General features: G+C 34.3%; 1 protein-coding gene across 1 annotated transcript in view; it reads right to left on the bottom strand.

Annotated features, from left to right (window-relative positions):
* NR3C2 (nuclear receptor subfamily 3 group C member 2) overlaps positions 1 to 14,978 on the bottom strand; it is a 367,948-nt gene that overhangs the window by 90,806 nt on the left and 262,164 nt on the right. Inside the window, 2 exon segments of the mRNA XM_044682206.1 lie at positions 4,760 to 4,800; positions 13,396 to 13,525. Coding sequence (XP_044538141.1) covers positions 4,760 to 4,800; positions 13,396 to 13,525 — 171 coding nt within the window.

Below are 14,978 nucleotides of genomic sequence, written 5' to 3'. Positions count from 1 at the left end.
TTTGGTAGATAGATTCCTAAGTATTTTATATTGTCTAAGGGTGATTTTAAATGGTGTTTCTCTTTCTACCTCTTGCTGCTGTGATGTGTTGGAAATGTATAGAAATGCTGATGATTTATGTGCATTTATTTTGTATCCTGCAACTTTTGCTAAAGTTGTTGATTATTTCTATAAGCTTCTTAGTTGATTCTCTAGGATTTTTTAAGTAGATCATCATATCATCTACAAAGAGTGATAGCTTAGTCTCCTCGTTGACTATTTTGATACCTTCAATTTCTTTTTCTTCTCTAATTGCTACTGCTAGTGATTCTAGTACAATGTTAAATAATAGAGGAGATAATGGGCATCCTTGTTTCACTCCTGATCTTATTGGGAAGGCTTCTAATTTATCCCCATTGCATAAGATGATTGTTGATGGTTTTAGGTATATACTGTTTATTATTTTTAGGAAAAGTCCTTCTATTCCTATACTTTCCAGTGTTTTCAGTAGGAATGGATGCTGTATTTTGTCAAAGGCTTTTTCAGCATCTATTGAGATAATCATGTGATTTTTGTTTGTTAGACTATTGATATTGTCAATTATGTGAATGGTTTTCCTAATGTTGAAGCATCCTTGCATTCCTGGTATAAATCCTACCTGATCATGGTGGATGATCTTCTTAATTACTTACTGGAGTCTCTTTGCTAGTATTCTATTTAAGATTTTTGCATCTATGTTCATTAGGGAGATTGGCCTGTAGTTTTCTTTCTCTGTTTTTGATCTCCCTGGCTTTGGAATCAGTACCATATTTGTGTCATAAAAGGAATTTGGTAGGACTCCTTCTTTGCTTATTATATCAAATAATTTGTATAGTATTGGGTTTAGTTGCTCTTTGAATGTCTGATAGAATTCACTTGTGAATCCATCAGGCCCTGGTGATTTTTTTTCTTGGGGAGTTCTTTGATGGCTTGTTCAAAATCTTTTTCTGATATGGGATTATTTAGGTATTCTATTTCTTCTGCTGTTAATCTAGGCAATTTGTATTTTTTTAAATATTCATCCATGTCTTCTAGATTGTAAGAGCCCAACTTTTTGGACAAAAATCCACTATTTGACAAAAACTGCTGGGAAATTTGGAAAACAATATGGGAGATTAGGTTTAGATCAACATCTCTCACCCTATACCAAGATAAATTCAGAATGGGTGAATGACTTGAATATAAATAGGGAAGCTATAAATAAGTTAAGTGAACATAGACTAGTTTACTTGTCAGATCTCTGGAAAAGGAAAGATTTTAAAACCAAGCAAGAGTTAAAGAAAATTACAAAATGTAAAATAAATAAATTTGATTATATTAAATTAAAAAGTTTTTGTACAAGGGAAAACAATGCAACCAAAATCAGAAGGGAAACAACAAACTGGGAAAAAATCTTTATAACAAAAAATTCTGACAGAGGTCTAATTACTCAAATATACAAGGAGCTAAAGCAATTGTATAAAAAAATCAAGCCATTCCCCAATTGATAAATGGGCAAGAGACATGAATAGGCAATTTTCAGATAAAGAAATCAAAAGTATCAACAAGCACATGAGAAAGTGTTCTAAATCTCTAATAATTAGAGAAATGCAAAAGAAAACAACTCTGAGGTACTACCTCACGCCTAGCAGATTGGCTAAAATGAAAGAAGGGGAGAGTAATGAATGCTGGAGGGGATGTGGCAAAATTGGGACATTTAATGCATTGCTGGTGGAGTTGTGAACTGATCCAACCATTCTGGCTGGCAATTTGGAACTATGCTCAAAGGGCTATAAAAGAATGGCTGCCCTTTGATCCGGCCATACCATTGTTGGGTTTGTACCCCAAAGAGATCATAGATAAACAGACTTGTATGAAAATACTTATAGCCGCAATTTTTGTGGTGGCAAAAAACTGGAAAAGGAGGGTATGTCCTTCAATTGGTGAATGGCTGAACAAATTGTGGTATATGCTGGTGATGGAATACTATTGTGCTCAAAGGAATAATAAACTGGAGGAATTCCATGTGAACTGGAAAGACCTCCAGGAATTGATGCAGAGCAAAAGAAGCAGAGCCAGAAGAACATTATACACAGAGACTGATACACTGTGGTAAAATCGAATGTAATGGACTTCTGTACTAGCAGCAATGCAATGACCCAGAACAATTCTGAGGGACTTATGGAAAAGAACGCTACCCACATTCAGAGGAAGAACTACAAGAATGGAAACAGAAGAAAAACAACTGCTTGAACACATGGGTTGAGGTGGACATGATTGGGGATGTAGACTCGAAACTACCACACCAATGCAATTTGGAAATAGGTCTTGATCAATGACACATAAAACCAGGGGAAATACGCATCAGCCATGGGTGTGGGAGGATCTCAGGGGGTGAAGGGGAAAGTAAAAGCATGAATTATGTAACCATGTTAACTTTTCTAAAAAATAAATATTAATAAATGTTTAAAAAATAACAGTGAAAAAAAATTCAGAGATGAAATAATACAAATTCTTCAATTTGAGGATCTTAAGAGTTGGAAGGGACGGCAGGAATCATCTAGTTCAATCCAGAGAAAGAAGAGGAATCTCTTTGGAATTATTTCCTATAATTAGGTGGTTACTCTGTATTTCTTTGAGTACCTTCAGAAAAATCAATACCTCCCCAAGAACTTTAATCAACTATTATAATAGTAATAAAAATAACAATTATGACCAAAAAAAACGAACAACTTCTTCCTCTTCTTCAGTTGTTTAGCTTTTTTTTCCCCCAGAAGTTAAAATTTAAATGAATTCCATTAAAATTTCCTTCAGGGAATAAAAATGAAAATTTAAAAGAATAGATAGGTACAAGAGGCAAATTACCAACTGGAAATAATGAATATATTTATTGTGGTATAAAATATGCAATTAAATTTTAAACTAGAAAATCTTGCAATCTAACACCCCAAAACAAAAAACCTAAAACTGTAACTATTAGTTATGTAATAATGTTGCTCCGACAGCATCATTCCAAGAAATGAGTAAAGCAGGGATTCAACAGTTCAACCGATTATATTGGCAAATAAAAAAGGGTAGGAAACTATTCTTTTTTCTACCTCTATACACTATGGAAGTAAAATAAAACCACGTAGATGAATATATTTTTTTTGCTTAAAACACCTGAGTAGTACCAATTTGCCCCACCCCCCCCCAAAGAAGGTAAGGAGATGGGGCTGGATTGCCCCTAGAAAAATGCAAAAAATTTTTAAATAACCACAAACTTCTTCCAGAAACAAAGAAAACCCAATTTAAACACATTAACATTCTTTATGTCTTAAAGAATAGGTTCAAGATTTGGAACACTACAGTTTCCAAAGAACTAAAAATGAGTATAACCACAAGGTGTGTGGTGGGTGTTGACACACTGCACTATTAGCAAACAAAGAATTTCAGACTTGAACATAAGTAATGTCATGAAAGAAATGTATATATGATCAGAAAAAGATGGCCTGGTAATGTTTGGAAATGTGAGGGATAACTGATGGACAGCTCATGTAACTTTGCTGACTTCTCTAGGCTGTCAAGAGAAAAGTGAGAAAGATCCATAAGTTGTTGAGAAGATGTTCTATGTTGAATTCATGAGGACCTGGATAAAAACCACACAGAATAAGGTGGTAGGAAGCTGCTATATATCCTATCTGAGGAAATCACCAAATCAGTGAGGAAATGGATCTTCTAAAGCATTTACATAGGCTTTCTAGTCTAATGTGCTACAATACCATAAAACTGATAGACCAAAAACAGAAGAGAAAATGGAAAGTTTAAAAGCGGGCAACCAAAAGGTTTAGAAGGCTTGAGATATTTTAGAATGAGAAAAATGCATCCCCAGGATGAATGTTCTTTTCTGTATTTTATCTATGTGCTCAATGAGTTCTAGTGATGATACTAATCCCTTCTCTATCTGTATAATATTTTCCAATTTTTTTAAACCCTTACCTTCCATCATGGAGTCAATACCGTGTATTGGTTCCAAGGCAGATGAGTGTTAAGGGCTAGGCAATGGGGGTCAAGTGACTTGCCCAGGGTCACACAGCTGGGAAGTGTCTGAGGCCAGTTTTGAACCCAGGACCTCCTGTCTCTCGGCCCGGCTCTCAATCCACTGAGCTACCCAGCTGCCCCTATTTTCCAATTTTTAGACTACTTTTGCATACATTATGTAATGTAATTCTCAACAGAGAACCATGAAATAATTAAGGCAAATATGTTCATGTCTATATTATAAATGAAATAGTGACTTGCTTAAGGCAACAAAGTGGACTCAGCTGATCCTTATGATTGGTCTAGACTCAGCTCTTCCCTACTTTATATATTAAACTCACTTCCTGAAGATGAGAATAGAAAAATCTGCCAAAAGACTCAATCCTTTTCACCTAAGTGGGCTAGCCTTTTTAGATTTTAAAGTAAAAATAAGTGAGCATACAATCATATGCAAATTTCCCAAGCTAATTAATGTTTAATTTCTCATTAGTATTTACATTTATTTTGTTTAATTTCTTAATGTAATCTATTTTATGGCTCTAAATTTAAATGGAAGAGATGAAGCTGTGACAATCTCTTTTTTTCACTTGCAAATTAGAACAATTTGAGAAATAAGAAAGATTATTTAAAAACTTTGTATGAAAAAGAACTTTTTCCGAAATAAATCTTGAACAGAAATTTTTAAATTCTAGACATCAGTGGTCTTCTTTCTCTGCCATTCTACCCTAGATTTAATTATAACAGTTCCATAATGTTAATTTCTGAGGATTTTGCAGGGGCAACCTTTAAAAAAGGATGCTCTAAGAAAAGACAATGGACAGAGTCCTGCCAGCAATTTCATTTTTCCTAAGATACGAGGTTAGTTTGCCAGAAATTGCTGACCTGACCAAAAAAGAGGAAGTTGTAGTTCAAATGGATATAATGGTAACCTTGGGAGAAATTGAGATCAGTAGCATAGAATTTTGAGATATATAGAGAGATATATCAGACAACATCTGATGTGTGTCCTAGGCGTTAGGAGATGAGATCACAAACTTGGAGAAAAAAACCTACAAGATAACACAGTACAAGTGCCTAACAGAAAAGCTAGTACTGTTGATGACATAATTTAAAATTATTTTAATAAAAAAGGGAGGAGACATATAAAGGATTATGCAGAATGTCCTTTGCTGAGTTCAGATTTTTGGGTATTGAAATCATATTTATTTCCAAACTGCTATGGAAAAGTCAAGTTTGGAATGAGACAAAGCTTGCCAAAAAAAAAAAAAAAAACCAACCTGCTATGGACAACAACAAAGAGCCTTTAAAAAATTATATTGATAATGAGTAAAATAATGAGAGGTTGGGCCCGCTCCTTTGATATAAGAGAATAAAGAGTCTATTGATATTGGCAAAGTAGAGACTTGGTGCCATTAAAAGTGTAAATAAGACGTTTTCCAGTTTGGAAAAACAAATAAGTCTCAAAACTGAAGTTAATAACTCTACCACCTGTGGAGTTTTTTGATTCTTCAGTGATTTTTCTGACTTCTCTCTCTTCTGATTAATACTAGATAATACAATATCAACCAAGTTAATATAAAAAGCAAAAAAAGGGGGATAAATATCTAAAATATTTAACCCATAACTTTCTGATAAACATTTTAGGACATGAAGGTAGTTCTGAATCCCAACCTTATTTCCCACTCCCCTGATCTGAAATCATAAGCATGAAACTCACTGGTGCTGCTTCCTAAGCCATGGAAATTAAGGCTAGACAGAGAGTATCTATCACTTCCAATAGTGACCACTTAGTTATTTATTCCTAACAGTTTGATTCCATGAATTTATCATTTTTTTCAAATGTTTTCAGATTCATTTGAGCATTTCTTAAATATGATCCTCAGGAAAGCTGGGTTTTAGGGATTAATCTCTATGACTTTTGTCATCATTTTGGAACTGATTTTTTGCAAGTAGAAAATGAAGAAGCTAGACTAGATGACCTCTGAATTCCCTTCCAGTCCTATGATATCAATTCCATAAACATTTATTAATTATTAATGTAAAAATTACTGTGTTAAGCACATTTGGGGATATACCCAAATGGATGTCATTGTATGGATTTAGGAGTTCCTACTGAGGATTCATAACCCATCTACTCCAATCTATGTGGGAGATATCTTATTGGAAAGGAGTCTATAAGGTGGTATTTTGTTTAATTCAATCAAATATTGTTTCATAGTCAACAAACAAAAGATACAGTGGGATCTTATATCTCTATACCTTTCAGATCACTGTGAAATTATCAAGATGTCCATTGTTGACTGTCACTTTGCTTTTTCCCTATTAACATTCTCATTTAAGTCATCCTTGACTTTTTTATAAATAATTCTCAAAGATTTTGTATAGATGAGATATACACATTTGGTCATTAGTAATTAACGTTTCTTAGGCTCCTTTTTCCTAAACTTTGATTTGTAGTTGTAAAAATACATTCAAAATTAGCAAGAATAACAATAATGAGAAAACAATAAAAGCAGACAATTGAGTCAAATTAATTTTTAATACTCTAAAGAGGCAAGTGAAAATAGAATTGGGAAATAGCCAACAGAAATGATAAACATCAACTATAACTTCATTCAAAAATTTAACCAGGGGGCAGCTGGGTAGCTCAGTGGATTGAGAACCAGGCCTAGAGACGGGGAGGTCCTGGGTTCAAATCTGGCCTCAGACACTTCCCAGCTGTGTGACCCTGGGCAAGTCACTTGACCCCCATTGCCTACCCTTATCACTCTTCTGCCTTGGAGCCAATACAGTATTGACTCCAAGTCAGAAGGTTAAGGGTTTAAAAAAAAAGTTTGCTACAACAATGAACCTAGATCATGCTTTAGTCACTAAACAACTGACTTGATGGCTGGCAACAATAATATTTAAATATAATATTAATTATTTAAATTAGATAATAAATTCATTCATAAAATTTTTTTCCTAGAAAGATGATGAAAGACAATGACCAGTATCATCTTATAAAACTAAGCAAAGCAGTGAAGAGAAAAAACCTGGTTAACGGAATTTTAGTAAGATAGCAAGTCAACAAAGTCATCTCAGGGGCTTTTAAGGATGAAGAAAGAAGGGTTCCAAACTAAAGAAAAATGGAAAAGATTTGCAAAAATGATTTGAACAAACTATTTTATCCCTTAAGGACACCACACTTAGATCCTAATATCTCACACAGGTCCAGATGTGCACATAGAGAAGATCGAAATGGCACCAAAAAAGACAAAGATGAGAAAAACAACCAGATTAGACTAAATTAGAGAGTAGATGTGTGCTAAAGGCAACACAATTGTCAGAACATTAAGGGACCAATATATGTGATATCTGAAGAAGGCATGGAAAAAACATTTTGAACCTTATCTCACTACTGGGTTATATATCAATCAAGAAACTAGCTTTGTTTCAAGAAGATTATATTCTTTGAGAGGGAATAGTATGTATTCAGATAACTGTTAAGGAAAATGAAGGCAGGGGAAAACACTAACAATTGTGGGACTCAGGGAATGCTTCAGAGAGGAAGTGATAACTGAGAGGAACCCTAAAGGAAGACAAAGACTGAGAAAGGGCGATGGATGATAAGGCCTGCATTCCATGAAGATTCTTCTGGTAAGCAAATGACTGATCATTTGCATGATTAGTTTATATTACCTTTTTTTGCATTATTTTCATGATCTTAAAACTAATACTGCAAATTAGTCTAAATTATTTAAAAGGATAGAAAACAACAACACTTGAAACTTCTTTTCCCTTGATTTAAAATAGCAATTGTCTTTATGATGTTCCTCTTGATAATCTCCTTAGGGCAAACCTTTCTAGAAAGTTTTATCACAAATTACAAGGAACACCACTATTGGTTGTACTTTTTTGACTTTTAATAGAAGGTTAGTTTCCATTTTTAGGTATATCAACTCTTGAAGGAATATGTTTGGAAAAAAGTTCTGAGTTGTATTCATATAGTATTCAAATTTTCTAATTTTGCATTTGGAGATGGCTAGTTTACAATTTTATCCTCCTGTAAAAAAGTTACATTTCCTACTTTGTATTCTACTCTAGCAACATAAAACATAACTACTCTCTGATTTTATTTAAGTTCACAAGCTTCAGGGGGAGGGGTTTAGGAAAGAGGAAACTAAGCAAAGAATTGGGCTTATTCACAAAAATCACTATACTTGGGTTTTTTAAACACCCACATATACCACAGACTACTGAAAAGTTTCCTTAAGTGAATTTTAAGATAAGAAAAATGTGTCTCTGACTTGCTTTAAAGTATGAAATGAGGTTTTCCCCTAGAGACCAGCCTATGCTTTCTCTTACTTGAATGATCCCATATATGCATTTCACCAAGTAGTGGCCACAACCACCAGTTCAGACACAGAGGGAGTCCTTTTCTTTGGTTAATGTATTTCTGTTCAGATCGCTGTTTTGCTTATGATACTTACTCTTTAGGCTCCGATGATTTTTTTTAGCACGTTCAGTTACAAGGGCCAATTGTGGATAAGCTTCTTAAGAGGTAAAACTAATGATTCAATTATTCAAACATATATATTAAGTGTTAACTAATGTGCCACACACTCTATTTGATCCTGATAAGACATGTTCTCTGCCCTTATAGAAGTTACAGTCTAGCAGAAAGATAAGACATTTATATAGGTCACCATAATAAATACATGATAAATATATTTGAGAGGTACAAAGTAATACTACATTGGGTTTAACGATCAAAAAAGATAATACTTGTAAAAGCACTTTCACATGGTGCCTGGCTCATAGTGGGCTCTTAATAAATGGTTATCCCCTCTCTTCTCTTCTCTTCTCTTCCCTTCCCTTCCCTTCTCTAAGAAAGGAAATAGAAGAAAGATCAGAGAAGATCCCATGGAGGAGACAGGAATTGGAGTCATGCTTTAAAGAATGGATAGAAATTTGGGGCAGGGGTGTGGGGAAGAGGAAGGGAAATTCTAGGATGGGGAAGAGTGTGAGAGAAGGAACAAAGAAGAAATGCGCATACTATGTACAACATTGGTTTACTTTGGCTCAAGTAGAGAAGTCATGGCAGATATTAAAGAGGATGGAGGCATGGGGGGTGGGAGACTGAGGGGCTTTTACTTATGCAAATGCAATGCTTAACTCTTCAATGAGGCCCAAGGAAGATGTAAGTATAGCTTTCATTAGAAAGTCTAATGTCATCCTAAGCCAGGGGTCTTAACCTGGAGTCTGTCAATTTTATTTTTTTAGAAATTTTCTTAATATTATATTTCAGTATAATCGGTTTCCTTTGAAATCCTAAGTATTTTATTTTCTACATTAAATATATTCATCTGAGAAGGAATCCACGGCACAAAAATGGTTACTTGCCACAGCTTTAAAGTCGTCTACCAATAAATGTTCACTGCAATAAATGGTTATTAAAATTGTATGATTAAATAAGTTGTATAATATTAGCATATGCTCCTCCTTTCTCTTCTCACTGACCAAGAGGCAAGGAGATGGGAGATGGGCTCAATTCTGGCTTCAGCTGTGTGACCTTGGACAAAGCCATTTCACCCCCCTGGCCCAGCCCTTACGGATCTTCTGTCTTGGAGCTGATACTCAGAACTTATGGCACGACAGAAGGCATTGGGCTTTTTTAGAAAAAGCACCGAGGAGGATAGATTGTTAAAGAGAAGATGTTTTGGACTGGAAGACAATGGTGGTCGGTGGAGAACGTGAGAGCAACAGTCTCTTACTTTATGTACCACCTAAGGAAAGGGAGTTTTACTTTATTTTGTCCTTTATCTATTTTGTTCCAGTAGAAAAGTTATTTTGAAGAAAATACTAGATTCCCACTTCCCTTTGGCCTGTATCCCAAGGGTGGTGCAAGACCAACTGGAGCACTTTTAAGGAGAGAAGGCAGCTCAGCTCAGTCTTGAGGAGAGGCTGGGAGGCAATATTCAAACAAAGGTTCAGGATAGGAATCAGACCCACATTTTTTAAAAAACTATCAAATATTCCATATTAAAGAAACAAACTACTTCTGGCAATTTTCATCCCACAGACACAAATTAAAAATGATAAAAGTGAAATAACAAAACATACCATAAGTATTTTTCAAAGTAACCTTCTCCCCTACAAAAGAATTACTGTCAATAATTGCAACAACTGCATTATTGTCATTAACTCAGGCAAGAGGCAAAGGAGAAACAGGTCTTACAGCATGACTCAATTTTATTTCCTAAGGCATCATACTGGAAGATATCACAATAGAATTAATTTCTCTTGTTTTTAGCTTCTAAAATTTTTTTGTATATATCATGCTGTTCAAATATACAGACATGACCAGTAATAAAGCCACAGTGTCTTGTCAAAGAAATGTTCTTTCATTTTAAATACTCAGAACAATTCATGTTCATAGGAATAAAGAAAATGTGTATAAAATATATTTAAATATATGAAACATAAATACATAAATGTTTATTTAAAAATATAAAATGTCAGAGGCAGATGGGTGGCTCAGTGGATTGAGAGTCAGGCCTAGAGATGGTAGGTCCTGGGTTCGAATTTGGCCTCCAACACTTCCTAGCCGTGTGACCCTGGGCAAGTCACTTGACCTCCATTGCCCACCCTTACCACTCTTCTGCCTTAGAGCCAATACACAGTATTAATTCTAAGATGAAAAGTAAGGGTTTTAAATATATATATGTATATACATTTTTAGAAAACTGAATATCTTCAGATGAGATCTGTATCCACTCAAGAAATCAGTGGGTATCCTGTATGTAAAATCAGGTGGATGGAGAAATTGTCTATTGCACACTCAAATACCCCCAAGAGTCATATACTGACTTAGAAAACTGAAAACCAGCACCATCTATGTTATACTGTATTTTTATTTATTTTGTTAAATGGTTCCAGTTATATTTTAATCTGGTTCAGGCCTCAATTGGGAATTTTGCAGGCTGTGAGCTATGAGTTTGACACTTTTGGACTAAACTTTAACATGCAAATGAAAAGGCAGATCATTTATTTTGTCCGTTGCTATATGTATCTTAGACTGTTTAGAATTAAAGAGAAAGAAGAAAGGTTGAATCACACTTGAGAAATTGCTTTCAATGATATCAAGTTGCTTCTTTCTGTCAGAATACATATCATGACAGCCAATAATCTCCTGGTAGTGCTGTAGAGCTGCGAAACACAGACCATCACAATGTCAGAGGAATAAAAACTGACCCACAGAGCATTGGAAAGATGCATCATAGGTACAAGTAGGGCACAGCATGGAAGCACCAGGGTGGCATAAAAGCAGAGGGGGCACGGCCTTAAGTTCAAAATATTTCCTCAAGCACACCAGATAGACAGCAAATCACCTCTATTGGCCTCAGTTTCCTCAACTGCTAAATAGGGACAATGATAGTCTCTACCCTCCAGGGTTGTTGTGATGAGATACGATATGAGATAATATCTGTAAAAATGTCCTTAGCACAGTGCCTGGCACATAGTAGGTATTATAGAAATGCTAGTTATTATTATTGTGGTGGTTGTTACATTTAACCAGCTAAGACTTGATCACAAAATTTAATATAAAAGATAGCAATAATGACATGAATAACCAGAAAAAGGAGGTGGGCTAATCACAAAGTGAGATCATAGGGTAACATAAACATAAAAACTGTGTAATAACAATAATGACTATTGTTGTGTTAATAATAAGACAAAGTACTTTACAAATATTACGTATCTCCACAGTAATCTGGAAAGTGTGTGTTGTTATCCCAGTTTTATGGAATGAGAAACTGAGATGAACAGCAGTTAGAGATTTGCCCAGGGTCACAGAAATAGGAAGTGTCTGATGTGGGATTTGAACTCAGGTCTTGAAAAACTCCAGAATTTGTTGTTTATCTACTGCCAAGATAGACCCTTCAGTGCAATGGGTACTTCTTACTCTATGAAAGATTTAAGGAACCCAAAGAATCTCATGGAAAAGAAGAAATGGATGGATTTCCATTTATCTTGGTATAAGAAAAATTCTGATTTTATCTGATGTCAGATAAAAAATCTGAGAGGTGAGATGATTTTTTCCCCTAAAGATGTTAAATGATTAAAGTGTGGAGCACTGATGACAGCAAAGTTTCTGCCCAAGTTTATATTTAAATCAAATTTACTTGGTAAATTGTTTCCTGAACTCAACATTCCATCCCTTAAGTTTGAATCTTTGTAGACATTATTCCCCTTGGCCAAAACAGGTTGCCCCCTCACCTCTGTCTCCTAGCATCCTTGGAAAGTCTTTCTGGATCCTTATAAGTTTTATTATTTTTTAATTATCTTATATTTACTTATCTCTATATCTGCGTTCCTTTAAGATAGTAACTACTCAATATTTTATCTCTATTCGAGGCCTAGAAGAATGCTTTCCATACAAAAGGTTTAATAAATAGATCAGGAAAGTAACAAGGTGAAAGTTCTGCTGTTTTTTGTTACCTTCATATTAAGTATAATTTTTCTGAGCTAGTTGTGTGACCATCGGGTAATTTCTTAATTTTCAACAGTTCCATCCTTTACCATTTTTTAAATTCTTTAAGAGGAGTACACTGGAATGGGTACTATTTAAAGCACTCTTCTAGTTCTAAACCCTTTGGTTATAGGATGGTTTAAAAAAAAAACCAGAAACCTCATACCTAGTAAATATATGAATTAAAAATCATCAGACTACAATATAGATAAGAAAAAATAATTTCTCAGAAATTAATTTCTATGTAGCTCATTTCCCATTCTCCATTTTTAATCACAGGGTCAAATGAAACCCTTTCTAGTAAAACCTTTTACCCAAACCACAAAACCTAAGCCACGTAAAGCAACCAACATCAAATTACATGAATTTTAAATCAAACGCTAATCCAAACCTCACTTAAAGCTAACTGTAGATGCAAGTTAAAAATCAACCTGTACATTATAGCTGCCATTGATACAATTTGGAAAAAGTAATTCTTAAAATGTGTTTTGAGCACTGTAGAGGTCTTGTGCTATACATGTGTTTGCATTTCTACAAGTAATATATGTGTGTGTACTTAAAAAACCTTACTGGCTTAATTCAGACCATATGAGTTCAAAAAATAGGCTTAGTGTTCGTATTATAAACAGTGGTAATGTCACTGTGCCAAATAGATCTTAAAACTGCCAATCATTTATACTACAACCCTCACTCCACAGATTTTTTAAAAAACATAAAACATTTATTTCCTCAAAATGATTTAGAATTTACAAAGGATTATTTAACATTTGATTACTTTTGTGTACACTGAATAGAAAACTGGGAAAAGTCTGTGATGCTCTGGATAATTATGATTCATTTTTCTTATTAAAATTAAAATGTACGATTGATACTCACCACCTAAATTCATTCCAGCTTGTAGACATTTCTGAAGTCTGCAGGCAGGACAATTCTTCCTTCGGATTTTGTCAATAATACAATCATTTCTTCCAGCACATAGGTAATTGTGTTGCCCTAAATTAAGAAAAAAGATTTCAATTACATTTATTAAAATGCATAATTTCTACTTTTAATCAGAAATCAGTTCAATTAAATTCAAAATATTAAAACTCTTTTTCATTAGATATTATCTCAATAGCTGAAATTCTTGTTAAAATAAGAAGTAACAATATAAGGAGAATCCTTTTCATTCATCATATGATCTCCAAGGAAGCTTTGGTGACCCAGTAGCCATAGCACTAGAACTAGAGACAGGAAGATCTGAGATCAAATCTAGTCTCAGACATTTATTAGCTGTGCAACCCTGAGCAATGAATCAACCTGTCTCCCTCAGTTTCCTCATTTGTAAAATGTGGATTATAATAGCCTATCTCCAATGGCAGTTAAGAGGATAAAACAAGATGCTATTTGTAAAGAACCTTACAAACCTTTTTAAAACACTTTGCAAATTCTATCTAAACTATTATTAATTTATTTAACAACCACAATAGTTTAATGTGGACATAAGAGACTTTTATCATTTCAGTTTTTAATGATAATATGAATAGCAATAATTCTTAAGTATCATAGAAACTCAGATGTAAATGAGTTCTAGATCCTCAAAGTTGGATCTCCAGAAAGCTGTGCTGATTCTTTAAGGCCACCACTAAATATATATTTTTGGATCTTTTAACAATATAAATGAAGGCCTATCTGTAGTATATAAAACTATATGAGTATCTATTTTATGAAAATAGTTCGCAAAAATTTAAAGTTGTACAATTGAGAGGGAACATGGGGTAGTGTGGAAAGAAGAGTGAGTATGTAATCAGAGAATATGAGTTCAATCTTTTACTCTTTAACCTATTAAAGTGCCTGGGTTTCAGTTTTGTCATTTAACAGGAGGCAGTATTGCCTGATATATCAAACAGCCATTTCCCTCTTGACCACCAGCTCCCCTTGGATGCAGATGGACATGGCCCAGCATTTTAAACCCTAAAGTCTTGGTAAGAATAATAATGCTTTCAGTCCAGTGTATGAGCCTATTGTCTGGCAAGCAATCCTGGTGGAGATGCAGACTGGAGAACTGTTCCTGCAAATGCTACTGGCAGAGTTGCTAAAAGATTCAGACAGAAAAGCTTGCCACTTAAGTCCTTGACACTCTTAATAGTTCCAATATCAGAAGAGATATTTTATCAGTGGAAATGCCATTAAAGAAGAGCCATTAACATCTGCTTTGCTACTGTACCCAAAAGAACATGGAAATTTTCCATGTGACTTACTGTTGAAATTTTCCACTTTTCTCTATTAGAATATATTTAAGAGTATCATGGATCTATTGAAAAAAAAAAGTAAAATTTCAACACAGTTGTATTAGGTATTGTGAATATCTCTGCTAAAAAGAAGAACTATGCCACAGAAGCTGTAAGGACTGAATTAAAGTATATAAAATTTAAAAAGTACAGAATTTTAGTGTTGTAAGACTTCA

The sequence above is a fragment of the Gracilinanus agilis genome, chromosome 6 (assembly GCF_016433145.1).
Source record: "Gracilinanus agilis isolate LMUSP501 chromosome 6, AgileGrace, whole genome shotgun sequence".
NCBI lineage: Eukaryota > Metazoa > Chordata > Mammalia > Didelphimorphia > Didelphidae > Gracilinanus > Gracilinanus agilis.
This window is presented reverse-complemented; position numbering and strand designations above follow the sequence as displayed.